The sequence below is a fragment of the Tamandua tetradactyla genome, chromosome 5 (genome assembly GCF_023851605.1).
Source record: "Tamandua tetradactyla isolate mTamTet1 chromosome 5, mTamTet1.pri, whole genome shotgun sequence".
Classification (NCBI taxonomy): Eukaryota; Metazoa; Chordata; class Mammalia; order Pilosa; family Myrmecophagidae; genus Tamandua; species Tamandua tetradactyla.
In genome coordinates, this window is record NC_135331.1 from 114,593,046 (window position 1) to 114,609,392 (window position 16,347).

The 16,347-nt window shown below is 34.9% G+C and overlaps 1 protein-coding gene across 1 annotated transcript in view; it reads right to left on the reverse strand.

The window, feature by feature from the left end:
• BMP5 (bone morphogenetic protein 5) overlaps positions 1–16,347 on the reverse strand; it is a 122,997-nt gene that overhangs the window by 49,900 nt on the left and 56,750 nt on the right. The window contains exon 2 of the mRNA XM_077162120.1: positions 9,188–9,380. Within this exon, the coding sequence (XP_077018235.1) occupies positions 9,188–9,380 (193 nt within the window). The remainder of the gene's footprint in view (positions 1–9,187; positions 9,381–16,347) is intronic.

The following is a 16,347-nucleotide window of genomic DNA, read 5'->3' on the forward strand; positions in this document are numbered from 1 at the left end:
AATATCAGCTTTCTCTGTCTCTGTTAATTTATTAATACTCTGAAATAAATGGAGTATTCCAGCACTAAAAAACAAATTATGACCAAGAATTTCTGAATTAAAATCAGCTAGCATTGGATTCTACTTCTGAAAATGGAACTATAGAACTAAGTGGAATATGAATTACTTCGTCACACTATTGCTTTACTAATAGGAAAATTTAAAGAGATGCCAAATGATTTCCCCTTGATCATTCAGCCAATTGGAGCACAGCTAGGACTGGAATCCAGGTTTTCATTTTCCTTTTGCAGAACACATTCTCTTCTATCATGGCAGTTCTCTTTATTCCCAAACCATAATCATTCCCCTTTTACTGAAAGACCACCAGTTTTTAGATTGTGGCACTGAAAAATTGACTTGAGTCACCAGCCTGAAGCAAGATGGGTAGAAATTAATACCTTCACTTTCTCAATTTAACATTCATTGACTTCCTGTGTTGCTTTGTGCTGGATCAACTTAGCTAAGATGGAACTACTAACCTGTATGGTTTTGAGTCAAGATTGGCCACAAAAGAAATTTGTGTAAGATGTGGAAGGTAGAAGTGAAACAGTAACCATATTTATCCTTGGACCATTGCTGCAGGGTCCAGTTTTATGGCAGTTTGAATATATTGTTGAGATCTGCTGTCTCACCTGTCGATGTGGAGCAGCAGCTGGGCCCACAGTGGCTTCAGATCCTGCTGAATACGCTTACTCAGTTCCCCTGAATCTAAAGCCAGGCACGTGAGCAGAAGCCATGTGGCAGAGGATTTGTTACTGGGTGTTCTTTGGATGGTCAGTTTTAGTTGAGTGGAATTGATAGAAATCAAATCACAGTGGGTTGAGGAGTGAATAAGTATTGAGGAAGTGAAGGAAAGGCCTGTATCAGTGAGTTTGGCTAAGATATGAAGAAGAAAAAGAGTGTGGAATTTGGGGGGAGCAGGAACAAACATGATCAATTAGAGGTATTTTTGGTTAATGGGAGACATAATATTTATAGAACACATTTAAACTCATATTTAGAAGACAGAACATCCCCAAATATTTCAACACTAGAAGAAATATTCATAGTTGTTACTAAAAACCTTCTAAATTGAGCATATGCTTGACTATAAATTTTGAATATAGAAATTCATTCAAATTCTACTTTAGGAACGTTTAATTGTATATAGTCCATAGTGAATTCCTGGTACCAAAATTCAATTAGAGGGAAAAAATAAGTTGAAAATTTAGTTTAAAAAAGAAGCAAAATTATTTATGTAACCAACATTGAGAGAGAATGAAATAGAAATATTACATGGGCCATTATGGTTTCATCAAATTTAGCTGCATGTGTGTGTGTCTCTGTGTTGGGTGGGGGTAGAGACACAGAGAGGGGTGTAGAGAAGAAATTGTTAGAGGATAGCCCCTCTCTAGAACCAAGAAGCACAAAGCCTGTGAAGGAAAAGAAAATTTCCTGGAAGTTACACAGATAAATTTTGGAGGAAATGTTGTAATCCTACTCCATTTCCATGAAGTGTGCATGTTGTAGTCCATGATGACATTTTCCCCCAAATTTCCATTATTTTAACTATTTCACCTCTTACTATCTACTTTTGCTTTTGAATATCTCATCAAGTACAGTAAAAATGTAATGGTGGCCTCCCAAGAAGAAAGCATACATCTTATTTTGGGTATTTCTGACATAAAATCATCATACTATTTAAGGAATCCATCCTATAGCTGAGGTACTGAAGACACTAACAAGATATTACAAGTTAATAAATGATATTCTCTAGAATTTATAATGCCAAAAGTTTTCCTCTTAAGCAGTTTTAACTTAAATGTATTATGTATTGAATTTGTTAGTTGATTAATCTTCTTTAATAGTAATTATTTATTCTCCAAAGCCAAATATACAGTTATAAAATTCTGTAAATCTCACTGAGCATCAATTTTAAGGCTAATTCCATACCGTATTTATATTTAAGAGGTACACTTGCAAGTTGGTAAAATAGTAATATTAGATAAAATTGACAAGCACAGTAGAAATGGCAAAACAAATCGAATTCCCACTATTATAATCCAATCACTTTTTTCTCCACAGGACACATTTTTAAAAAATTGCCAAGATGCTTTTAATAATTAGTAGGCTTCCTGACTTTCCATCATCCAATATTTATCCATTGCAGAGAAATCTAAACATGTGCTATTAGGTATATGCACAGTAGGTTCCTTCATTCAAACAAGAGACAAAGAGGGGAGACTATTACATAGATAATCCAATCCCTTTGAATGCCCCCTAATGAGTGAGCAATATGAGTGTAGCACAAGTTCCTACAAATTCATTTATACTATGACTTTTGTGATCCAAAATAAAAAATAGTCAAAGAAAAATTAGCTGACAAAAATGCTTTATGATACAAGTTGTTCCTATTTTGGGGGCAATACATTAAATTTTCAAGTAGAGCAGGATTTCTCCACCTCAACACTATGGACATTTAGGACCAGCTAATCCTTTGTTATGGTGAGAAGCTATCATGTCGCTTTGGAAATGTTTAGCACCCTGCTTACCCAATCCCCATCCCAGCATTTCTACCCATTAAATGCTGGTAACACCAACCCCATCTCCCCACAACCAGTTAAGAGAACCTAAAATGTCTCTGTAGGTTACTAATTCTCTCCTGGAATGGGTTCAAGGTTGGCGGTGGGGGACAAAATCTCTTCAGTTAAGAGCCATTGTAAAAGAGCATAATCTCTTTTCAAAGAAATGAAAAGAAATGCCAGCTTTGCTTGTGTACTGTCCTGAAAATTAGAAAAGGCCACATGGACCATCTGAGTGTCCAGCTATGCTACACCCTTCTTAAGAGCCCATGAGATCTTCCTGAGTGGAAATTGTCAATGTGCACTCTACAGCACGTTCACAGAAGAATCACAAATCTTTGCAATGCAGGAGCGGGGAGACGACGTAAATACGAAGCTGACTGTGAACTGGAATGATGACAGCTTCACTAAATTTATCCGAGCAGTGAAGGTGGCTAATGACATCGAGCAGGCTAGCTTAAAATGTTTTCACAATGGAGTACAGAAATTTATATTCATAGCAGAGCATTAGAAAAAGGTTGTATTATTCATAGCACATGTTCCTTTGGGGAAGGTATAATATATATATATATATATTTGTGAAAATTTTAATTCACCTAAAGTACTAAGCACACTGGGAGACACATGCTGAGTGCCCACTAAGTGGTTTAAGTGCTGACTGCTATTCTCATTAGGAGTGATACTGGCCTTGAACTTGATAATTTTTTTGCATTATTTCATACATTATATCCATAAGCATCTTAATGCTTAGGTATTCTTCTAGAATACACGTCTCTCCTCTTGTTCCCCTCCCCTCTCTCTTTGCCCCTCTCCTTTTGCCAAGAATCTCCCACTCATCTCCAAAGTCCCAACTCAGACATAACCTCTGCTCAGAGGCTTCCACGAAGCCCCTTCACTTTCCCACCCAAGATTTAATTTTCCCTTCATGTGTATTTCCACAACGCTTAGTACATGCTTACATCATCATGCTTAACACATTGTATCCCAGTTATTAAAGACTGTGTGCTGCCAGCTGCACAGTCCCTGACCCCAGGCTAAGAGCTTTCGAAGCCTTATTTACTCGGTCTCATATCCCCTGTGCTTGCCACATGGTAGGCGTGCAACTAAAGCATGCCGAGTTCAGCTGAATTATCTGGAAAATTCAATCACATGGAAAACTTCATTTCCCAATAATGCCAGATATATGAGGTGTGACTGAAGAGCAATGCCTTCCATAGAGAATTTGAAACTGTCAGCCTCATATGTAAAGATTAAATAAGTGAAATGATGCAAAGTGTGTTAACATTTTACCAAGTAAAATAAGGGTTTGGATTAATCTCAGAATGCTCCTTTAAATTGCACACATTTTAATATGTGTAGGGATAAGTGGGGGAGGTGGGAAGTGGTAAGAATACAAGGTATAATTTTAAGGGTTTTAACACACGTTACAATAAGTGAGAAAAGAGGTGGCATAAGGAATCTGTCATTTTTCTTTTATTTGATTGCATGATACTGTCAGAGAATTTATGATTCATGTATCAGATGGCGTCTTGAAGGTAAAACATCAGGCTAGATTACTGCAAGGACAGCACCATTCCCAGCACCCCTTGGCAATACCTTAAGGGAAGTGATCTGTGTGTATGTGGTAATATGTATGCGCTCGAACACATTTGGCTTAGAGAATACAGTCTGCACTGACTTTTCATCTGTTTCTGAGTTTAATTCAAAATACAAAGTAGATAAAAACGTTCAGGTTTAATAACAAAACTTCTAAGGATTCAACATGGCTTTGAAAATACACAGAGGTATTAGTTGCTTTTCCTACCTCTGGTTTTAGTTCTTGATTTGAATAATATAAGAAATCAAAATTATCAATGTTAACACAAAAAAAGTTTAAACAGAAAGTTTAAAAAGAAAACGTTTAATTGGAACTTTAAATTACCTTCTCAAATTGAATATTTTAACTGTGATGATATATAAATGTTGTATTTTTAAAGCTATTTGTTCCCTCTTTCAGAGAATTAAAGTCAAGGTTTCAAATTTTCGAGAAAATTTCCTATTAATGGAAAAAATATTTGTTTTTCTTCATCTTCTATGGGGGAAAAAAGGAAAGTTTTGTAATCCCTGATGTTTTGTTTCCTTTTTCACCAGTTCCATGTCCTACATAGGAAAGGTTGGGACTGCTATTTTGTAAAGGTACATAAAGTTGCTTCATCATCTGGAAATTCATCATCTGAAATGCTCTAATCAAATTATAATTTTTTTTTACAATTTATGCCTAGAGTGTACAATGATAGTGACTAAATGTACAAATTAAAAAATGTCATTGCCTGAGGAAGAGCAAAGGAATGTCAATATCGCAGTGTTGAAAATAGATGGTAATACATATGTTAAAACTTTAACTTATTTATAAGACCAAAGCAAAAAATGTTTTAGTACAAAATTTGTAATTTGACTAGTGCATTTCCTAATCTAAAATATATATTGATTGTGTTTTTTACTCTTGTTCAATTAATGTTACAGTCTGCACATTTTTTAAAGACTACAGTTATTATTTGCTATGTGATACCCTTTTAGGACTTGGAGGATAATTTTTCCCTCTTCTGTGAATTTGTAGATGTCTACAGTTTTGGCAAATGCAAGTCATAATACTGCTAAGCATTTTACCTGAATTTTTGCCTATATTTCTATAATATAGACTCATAAATTTTTTATGAAAAAATTTCAAATCTTATTTATGAAACTTTGTCTATATTCCTGATATATCCATAACATAAACTCATAAATAAGAAGTCCCCCACCCTATCCCCATATTTCTTCAAGTATATATTAAAGAGGAGCTTGGATATTTATCTAAAACTAGTGCTTCTGGGGTACACTAACAGCTCCAAAAGTATTACTGTTAAGTTGGGTGCTGTTCATTTTATTACTAAATATCAAAAGATATAAATTCCTTTAGCATAGGTCAGAGATCATATAATAATTAATTTTTATAAAGACCTAGCATCATTTTACTTATGTTACCTTTACATGAAAGTAGGTGGTCAACAAGTGGTAGCTCCTATTACTATAAAACTCACATGCTTTTGTTTCCCCTATGTATGCAATCTTCTAAAAGTCAGCAAAACAGACACTCCTATAAAAGTTATACAAATACATATATTAAGCATCAGATAGGGTCTTTGTGCTGAGATAAGCATTAGCCCTTTCCAAATCATCTGCAAACTTTTTGTTGCCATTTGCTTTTTGTTTCTATTCTCTCCAGATTCCTAAACTGAGACTCCAAGAGGTATAGCATTTTCCCCAAGTCACCCAGCTGGTATTGTAAAACTCAGACTTGAATATGGATCTGTTGGAATACCAAGTTCGTGCTCCTATTGCTGTGAATTATTATTTTCTACAGTAACTTTGAAATCTCATGTAGAAACCTGAAGTACCCTACAAGGTAGGTATGGTGTTTTTATGTATGTCTTAAAAATTTTTCTTTGGAAGAGAAAAGAGGGAATAAAAAGTGAATTCTGAATCTACTGAGAGTGCCAGGGCAATGGATAAATGCCTGTTTCAAAGACAAGGAAAGATTGTTTTCCAGAGATTCTCTAACCTAATCAAAGGTATGTAAAATTGAAATGTAGAGTATGCATGTGTGAGTTGGCATACATTTGGAGATTGAAAGAGGTAAATGGAAGAAAAAAGCCTTTACACAATAGCAAATACCACAGATAAGATTGGGTATGACACAACCCTAGGGGATGGGACTCAAAATATGTATACAATAATGCTTAGTAGTAGAAGTTCAAAAATATAGACTTGGTAGAACTGAGTTAATGTTAAATTGAATTTACTGAATTGAATTTTATAAAATTCATATAAGTATTATGCCACTTCAGAGTTTAGAATAGCAAAGCAAGAGAATACCAAGCAAAGACATACATGTGTTTTGACATTAGAAATCATTTTTAAAATATTTGGGAAAATATCAGTAAATCTTGGGTCTAAGAGTAGGTTAAACACATGTTAAAATAAAGACTTTGAAAGTAAATACCTATCTTCTTTAAATTACATTGTATCTCCATATACTGCCCAATTATACCCAAGAACAATTAAAGAATTTGTAGGTGTAGTTGCACTGTTTTTAAAGTCAGGTATAATTAGAGAAATACAAGAGGTTCAAAACAAACAGGTGCCCAATTTCTTTTTTTTTTTCAGTAGCATGAGAATTCCAAAAAACTATAAAACCTAAGCCAAGCATCAATATACAGAAATGCTCTAAAATTTATTATTAAGTTAAAATCAACAGAGGTTCATTCAGAAAGGAATCTACAAATTATTTTCAATAGATTTTACTTTTGGGTCTGTGTTTTCGTCATTTTTATCATATCTTAAATTATATAATTCACATCCTTAGAAATAGAGAGATGAAAGAAAACTCAGACAGGCAGCTAGTCCATTGGATGACATTCAAAAGTATACTGAGTGGATAGAACAAAGGATCAAGATAAAGGTTGGGGATTTTGTGATCCTGTAAAATTTCATACTTAGGTTTGGCCCATTCTGAAAGAACAAATGACTCCCATGAAAGATACTAGGACATGTTAGATAATCAAATACAAATTTAACATCCATAAAAATATATTATGACCAAGCAAAAATAAAAATAATGGAAACATTTTATGACATGTTGATGGGAGTGGTATCCAGATCATGAATAACAATCATAACTTTGGAAACTAATTTATATCAAGCAAAGTAGTATTGCTAAAGATAAAAATTTATCTATCTTAAGACATCATTTAATTTTAAGGAGCTCATAATTCAAGTTTGGAAAAAGACAAAAAGAAATTTATAAATAAACAAGTTGTTAGCTATGAAATATAACTGAACAATATATGGGGTTATTATTTTTAATCTGCATCATAATTTTAAAAGATATCACCATTAGCTGTAACAATAGTATATTATAGTTTTGACTATATATCCCAGGCTCTGATTATGAGAAAATAATATTAGTATTCTCCTTTTGTAATTAGAATGACTGAATTAAAGTGTTTTTTTTTTAAATAACTCACCCATAGACATATAGGTAGCAAGATTAGAGCCGAAGAAGAAACCCATTTCTTCTGCCTTGCTTTTTTATTACTCTTAAGAATAACTTTGCCTGTAGATCAGCGTCCTGCTTAATTAGTGTGTCACAGAACATTAATAAGTATTCTACACCCAAAGAAAAATATCCTATAGCCAAATAATTTGAAGGAAAACTGGATAAAATGAAATCAACAGGTAGCTTTATGGTATAGCACTTCTAATCATCTAATATTCTAATTGTGTTGCAAATTTCCTAGAAGATGGTCTAACAGGTAGCATTTTCAAACACATTTGATCTTGGAAGCTTTTGATTATTTTTCTTCATTGAGAATCTTAAGGGACTAGTGTCCTATGACACATCCACTGAGAAACTCTCATCCAATGGAAAACTAAGAAAAATCTAAATGTCAGAAACCAGATATATTCAACAAGAAGAAACGTGGCTTTAGAGGCATATAAAATCTGTCTTTAAACATTTCCCTAATCAAAAAAGGACATGGTATTTCACCAAAGCAAATATCTAGATCTGATGAAAGGAAACTTCTGGGAGATTTCACATCAACACAAAATTCCAATGGAAGTTATAAACACCATAAAGGAGCTGTCCAACAAATTTGGCTAATCACCTGTTACAGATGTTGCCCAAGGGATTTCTGCACTGGGTGAAAGGTCAAAGAACATGGCTATGCTTCCTATTTGACTCATATTTGATGATTCATTTGTAGTAATTGTTGACAGTGGTTTTCATACATTTAGCATTCCAGATGACCTGTCCAATATTGTACCATTTTGAATTAAGTATCTTATAAACAGATGTATCTTATAAACAGATGACATACAGATTAACTGTCAGAACCAGTGCACATACAAATGTCTCACATCAAAATACACATAACCACACATGTACAATTTATATTTATACCAGTTAAAAATAAAGTACTCGTCTCTAACGTACAGAACACCAGGGTGATATAAATTGTCTTAATTGTAAATTTCACATAGAAGGAATAAAATGGAAATTTTTTGGAGTGGAAGACAAATTTTAAAAACGTGAGAGTAGGCAATACAAAGCATTTATTGTAGTGCAAATGTAGTTCAGTGGTAGAATTCTTGCCTGCCATGTGGGAGACCCAAGTTCGAGTCCCAGCCCATGCACTTCCCAAACAAACAAGCAAAATAAACAAACAAAAATTCAACAAATGGTGCAACAATAAAGGGATACCCACATGGAAAAAGAATGAAATGTGACCCCCACAATGCAGCATACAAAAAAAAAAAAAAAGCATTTCTGGAGATGCATGAAATCATTTAGTACACAATTGGTTTCAAGAGTGGGGAAGAGTTATAGAAAGCAGAGGAACTTTTCGAACCAATTACCCTGGAAAGGGCTATGTGTCTCTAGTGGGCTTGGATTGCCATTATACCCAAAGAGTCCATGTTTTGATAGATCACATGGATTATGAGTGGGTTTCATGACGATTTATCATTCTTTTGCTAGGATAATACATTAGATATGAAGTTGATACCTATTTGTGTATTCCTTGATGATCTGATATATGCTAATCTTAATTGTTTCATTTTCAAATCGATTATTGCTCCGGTCCTTATATATCCGAAATTCAGCTGCTGTCACTGCTTCTCCATGAGGAATTTGAGTAAGATCAAACCGAAATTCTTTATAATGCCTTCGCTGGTGAGAAAAATCCTTGTCTCTTTCAACTGAAAAAAAAAAGAAAGGAAAAAATTAGTCCTCTATAAAATATGGAAATTAATGGTAAATTCTCCAGCTTTTGAAAATAAAGACAAGTAGGATATTATGAAACTGGGAAAACAGAAAAACCACAGACTCATACGTGTTTCCAGTTAAAGGAAATTCCACAAACCAACTGCCTTAGTTCAAAAGGAAAGAAAAAAAACCCATTGGGGTTTTATACAAATTCCAGAATCCTAAATAGAAAGGCTATCCAAAAATTTTTTTTTAAAGTGAAGGTTGTAAAATGATTAGTAATATGTATCAAGCACCAGAACACAGAAAGGCTCATACATGAATTAGGAATATGTTATAGAAACCTCCAGAGCTCCAGGTGAATTCAGCAGTGAGATTTATCATGACCCCAGGAGGAAAACAGGGAGGGGGGCTGAGGAAGTGAAGGTACCTAAGGACTTTGTTTATGACATTTCAAAGGTCAGTAAATGAAATAAATTAATTCCTACAAGAAATGTTATTTCTAAAATGTCTTCTCCCAAAGAGATTTTTATCTCCTTTCAGTAAGTGAATTGTTCTTCTTCTCCTTCATTTTTCTTTTAATAAAAAAATAGCACTTTCATGAATTCCTAGAGATTGCTAACCTCTTTACCCCGTGGTGCAGCACAGAGTTTCCCAAAGACCTCTGTTTTGTTCTTACTCAGAATTGAGAGGGGAACATATTTTCACCCATCAGCAACCTTCCTACCAAGTTAAGCCAGAGAACCTTTTCTCTTGGGAATACTAAGGAATTTTGAAGAGTTTTAAGCACTGGGTATCATGCATATTATTATATAACCTGTTTTTTTTTTTTTTTTAAGGTAGTCTGTTATGGCCTTTATCTAGTGAGTACCAAAACTTTCTTAAATTACTACCTATTCAAAGGGCCCATTTGTAGAAATGCAATTTCATTTGATGGAGTTAAATTTTGCAATACTGGTAGGGTCCTCAAAATCTCAGTTACTCATGATAATAATATAGGGAAGGGCTATAAAAATATCAGTTGAAAATTCTGTGGCTCCACAGTTACGTACTATAGTAATGTTTTTTTTTTTTTAGTGTTCCAGTGAGATATTTTATGCTGAAATATTACAAGAAGATAAAAACTGTATACCACATAAATGGATTCCATAAGTTTCAAAATTTTTAAAAATGTCTGTATGAGATTAATTGAAATTATGTCAAAATTGCTGTAAATGTATGAAACATGGTATACTAAAATAGAGGAAGCATTAAAAACAGGGAAGAAAGGAGAGGGCCATGTTTCTCCATGTATGACTCTGGGGAGCTGAGGCTGAGAGAATTCTGTATACCAGGACCAAATGGGGTTCTCGTCAGAGAGGAAGCTCATGGCAATGTAACCCACAAATCTTAGGCTTTATCCTCCAAAATAGTCTTGGGTTAATTTTCCCCAGAAGAATAGAAGATGGTTTGTGAAATCATGGAGCTCATTTCTATTCTCGTCTCAGATGCCTCAGCCAATATACAAGAAAATGTAAGCTACACCTTGAGGCATTTTTATCCCATGGAGCTTGTCAAGGCTGGTGCTCCTTAGGCTATCTGACTCACCTAACACATACCACTTCACATTCTCTGTGCAGGTTTATTTTTAAAGTATCATTAATTTGGCCCTAATAGAGGTCCATTCCCACAGAGGTCATTAGTCAACATCTTCCCAAATAGGGAAGAAAACCCCATTCTTAGGTTGTAATTTTATTCCATAATTTAAAGCTTTTCTCTGTCTAAACTTCTGCTGGTGTCAGTGAAGGTTGCATCTCCTTCAGTCTTGCATCCATTCTTCTGACTGAGCCCTATGAAAGGGAAAGTGTAAAGGCAGACAATGCCTTCAAACTGTATGTCTGATAGCAGAATGCACATCTATGAATATTAACCAGTCATAATTTTTATTTTCAGAAAACTAAATTTATGTATTCTTACTATTTTCTGATTCTAACTTTAAGCAAAGTAGATAACATTATGTGAAAGTGTTTTGAAAGCATTTATTATATTCCAGGCACTGCTTTAAGCATTTTATAAGTATTAACTTCTCATGCTTTATAACACTCTTTGAGGTAGCTTTTTCTTATTATCCTCATTTTGAAGATGAAGAAGCATAAGAAGCATGAGGAGTAAACACCTTGCCAAAGCCCTTGAACCCAGGTGTTTGGTGCCAGCAAACTATCAAGATACGCTGCTTCTCTTCATTAATTACTACTTTGCCTATTTTACTCACATTTATGCTTTAATACAAATCTAAAAGCTCATATTCACAAGTCTAGACTCCAAAAAGCTCTGAAAAATTAAAATTTAGTTTCAAGCTCATTTGGCAAAAGAAACAGAAATTAACCTTTGTGAGGCTTTATCCCACTGAATATTTACTGCTTTGCTGCAAAATGTTAATGTGTTTGACTAGAGGGCCCTATCCCAGCCCCTGCCAAAGGGTTCCATGCTTTACAACATAAACATCAACCAGCCACACAAAATACATTTTCTCCATTTTGAAAGCCAGTATACAAAATTCTAAGTGATAATCATCATTCAATTTTTCTTTGTGAATAATCAGTTTTACTTCTTAAATGTAGACAAAAAAATCTATATTCCTGGAAATAAGGGCTAAGCCCTGAGGTTCTTAGGATCCAATCTAAAGCATGCACCTGCATAATGCGGATGAGTATTGAATTCATACTATGTAAAATCATTTACTATTCTGGAATCCCCTGTGAGATGTTAGTATAATAAAGTGGAAAGCTAGAATTTCATTTGTTATTATAAAATTTCAGTTTTCTAACCCAGACAATTTAACTTAAACCCTTAAGGAGACCAATTTTCAAAGATTTTAATAAAGTGTTATATTAAATATACCACACAGAATAAAGTTGCATTGAAGATTTGTCCAGTGATACAAATTCCCATATCCCACTGCTTTGGATCATAATTGCACCACTAAGTTCCATGAGACATCTTGGAGTGAGTAATGGAATAAGACTGGTATTTATATAGCCTCACAATCCTAATGATGCCCACAAATATTTGACAAGGTAATCTAGGTTACCTCAAAGGGCAATGCTAGGGAGGTGGCAAATATTAATATCCTTGATTTAAGCATGATAAATTGGGTGATGACAGCTTGGTGGTAACAGATGTCTGTCTCTTAATACCCATTATAAATCTTTGTTCAGTATCTATACCACCTACATAACAACATCCTATGGCTCTGGACTTAAAGATTAGTTCATTATTAGTACAGTTAAGCCATGTCTTTCAGCAGCACAAGCAAAAAAAAAAGTGTACAATAAACTAAAGAATAAATTACATACACCAATATGTAATTAGTAGCCAAGACAATTCAAGGCCTAATCCAGATATTTTGTAAGAAATGTTGGTTCAATGAAAGATTTCATGAATGGACCAAAATTTGGTTCCTTCTTGTGTTACTTCGCCAGGGCTGCTATAACAAAATACCACGGACTGGTTGGCTAAAACAGCAAGAATTTATTGTCTCACAGTTTTGGAGGTTGGAAGTCCAAAATCAAGGCATCAGCAGGCCATGCCATCTCCAAAGTCTGCAGCAAACTCTGCCTCTGTCACATGCCGATCTATCTCCTTCTGTTTCCTACTTACACCTGTACTATGTCAAAATGTTCTTTGCTTATAAGGACTCCAGTCATACTGTATTTAGGCCCATCTTCATTCCATCTGGCCTCACCTTCTTCAAAAATCCTATTTACAAATGGGTTCACATTGCAGGACTGGGGTTAGAACTTAAACATGTCTTTGTGGAGGGCATGATTCAATCATTACAGTTTGCCCTTTGACCTCCAAAAGACATGTTCTTAGCATATGCAAGATAAATTCACCCCACCCTAACATTCCAAAGGTCTTATGCCATTTCAGTAAGAACTCCAAGTCCAAAATCTCATCAAAATCAATTATTATCTTGGGGCAAAATTCCTCTACTTCTGTGGCCCTGTGAAAGATAGAAACAAAGTTACCTCCTTCTAAAGTATAATAATTGGACAAGCATAGGATAGACATTCTCATTCCTAAAGGGATAAATTGCAAAGAAAACAGGGACATGGGTCCCAAACAAATACAAAACCCAGCAAACCAAATTCCATTAGATTACAATTTTGAGAGTAATCTGTGGCTCCATGCTTCATCTTCTAGCCTCCTGGAGCAGAGGCTCAAGCCTCTCTGAGCACGAGGACAGTAACCTCACTCTTTCTGAACACTGAAGTGGTGGCCAAACTTTTTCCAACTCACCAGGACAATGACTCCTCTCTCCTGACCTGCAGAGATCTCTTCAACCCAGACCTCTGCTTCCGTGGTTCTGCCCGTGAAGTCATTCCTCATTTCATTGTGTTTCTGTAACTTTCAGTTTAGGCTGGCAGTGTTTCTCTGATACAAAATTCTCAGAAGGCTTGTTGGTCTTCTATGCAATTCAAGTACCCAAGCCATGAGACAAAAAGGGTCTTCTACAGATCCATCCTAGATAATTGCATCTCCATCCTTTTGACTTATCTGAGATGACTGATTGGATCCATGAGTCATATACCTATTCTCTTTAGCAAGTTGTTTTTTAGCCACACTCTCATGCAGAGCCCTGTTTTCTGGAAACACCTCCAGGGAACTCAAGGACAGCCCTTTTGGGGCTGCTTCTGACCCTACTCTCAGAGGATGCTATCTGGATAGAATGAGAATTTTCCTGATTATCATGTGCTAGCTCCTTTTAACAATTCAGTCCTCAGCTTGTCTTCTTTCCCTTGTATTTGCAAAGAGAAACTAGGCTTGGAAATCTCAACTACAAGGGCTTACAAGTTCCACTTTCAGTCCAACACTAGAACATAATTCAAACAAGTTATCTGCTATTTTATAGCAAGGATCACGTTTCCTCCAGTTTCTAATAACACATTCCTTCTAGGCCTCACTGGAAGCAATTTTAACATCCGTGTTTCTACCAACATTCTGTTCATGTATCCTTCTAAGATGACAGATACTGTCTCTATAGCTCTCCTCATTTCCTTCTAAGCTTTTACCAGAATTGCCATTAATGTCCATATCTCCATTAACAAACTTTTCAAGCCAATTTACATTTTTTCTATCCAGCACCTCAAAATTATTCCAGTCTCTACCCATTACCTGATTCAAAAGCCACTTCCACCTTTAGGTATTTTTCACAGCAGCAGCCCACCTCTCGGCACCAAAAGTTGTCTTAGTTTGTCAGGTCTGCTGTATCAAAATACCACAGACTGGTTGGTTTAAGCAACAGGTATTTATTTTCTCACAATTTTGGAGGCCAGAAGCCTGAAATCAAAGTGTCAGCAGGATCAGGCTTTCTCTGAAGTCTGAAACATTCTGATGGTGGCTTGCTGGCCACCCATAATGCAACGTTTGCCTGTCGCATAACAATTTATCTCTTTCTGTTTCTTACTCACTCCTACTGCCACATCCAAATTTCCTTTGCTTATGAGAATTCCAGTTATATTGGATTGGATGAGGGCCTACCCTGATTCAGCCTACCCCCACTTTAAATAATAACATCTTAACACATCCTAGTTACAGTGGATTTATATGCACAGAACTAGGGATTAGGACTTGCACACATATCTGTGTGGGTGACTTTATTCAATATACAATGCCTCTCTTCCACTGTCTTTCTAAAGTATTAAACCTCAGCATTGTCCTCTCGTACTCCCACTATTGACTGTAGGCATAGTAATTTATTTAACTGTCATTTATTTGGCATTTATTTCATTTAATCCTCACAACCCTACGTATGTCCATAAATTTCTGTTACTTGCCCATGAGGGCACAATTTAAAATTGGGAGAGAACAGATTTCACCCTAAGGTCAAGATTTCAATTCCCAAGCCCTCATCAACACAACTCTAAGTGTTTTTTTTTTTTTCTGAAGGTGAAATTTTTTAAAATGATCACAATTACTTCTTAGAAAGCTGATTTCTTTCATTGCTTTCATTCTCCTCTTCCCTCCTTGATGCTCCTTCTCTAGAAGGGATCTCATTCTCTCTAGACTCTGGTCATCCTAGAACAGCCCCTACTTGTCTGAACTAACATGTTGTATTATATACAATTGTTTATTATTGATTCCATTTCTTATTTAAGGAAACGCTATGCATAAACAAGTGAACATATTAGTAACTTGAATTAATATAAAGTAACATCATATCTTTATTAGTTTGCAATGTCATACTTTTACTATGACCATATTTTGAAATACATTTAACTCACCAACTGGATCCCTTTATCCCCCAACATTTTCTCTGCTGGAACCACCACTAAATGCAAAACCACCAAAACAAATGAAAAAGAGAAGGATCTCTATTACTCAAATTGTAAAAATTTTTGGGAAATAGTAACCATTCATTCTCCATATATTATAATGTGCAATAATTCTTTGCTATGCTAAATGGTTTAAAAGATAAACTAGTAAAGAAGAAGAAAAAAATTCTGAAAAAAAGTTTGTTACTTTTGTTTTATTGATTCACATAATGTCAATTATTTAATTATTTCAATTAATTATTTAATGTCTATGTTCCAGCAGCTAAATGCACTTAGTTTCATGAATGATTTTTAATACATAGGTAAGAAAATCTTTATTACCAGGTGGAAATGTGCAAGACTCAGTAAAAACCATTCCTATTCAGTGATAGAAAAGTCTCTTAAATACTGAACAACAATAGCAACAAGAAACAGTGGAATTCATTTAAGCCAGACCTAGATCTGTAAAGGGGGATATGATGCTCCTAGTCTTAAGATTACTGAGATGAAGTGTATGCCTTTCTCTAGTATACCCCATTCCTTTAATCCAGACCATAAATACCATTTATCTCACGTGAGTGGGATAGAGTTTTTAGAAACAAATAGAGCTAAATTGAAGAAGAACCTATCAATCAATTCACCTATGAAAATTGTATTGAAAAAA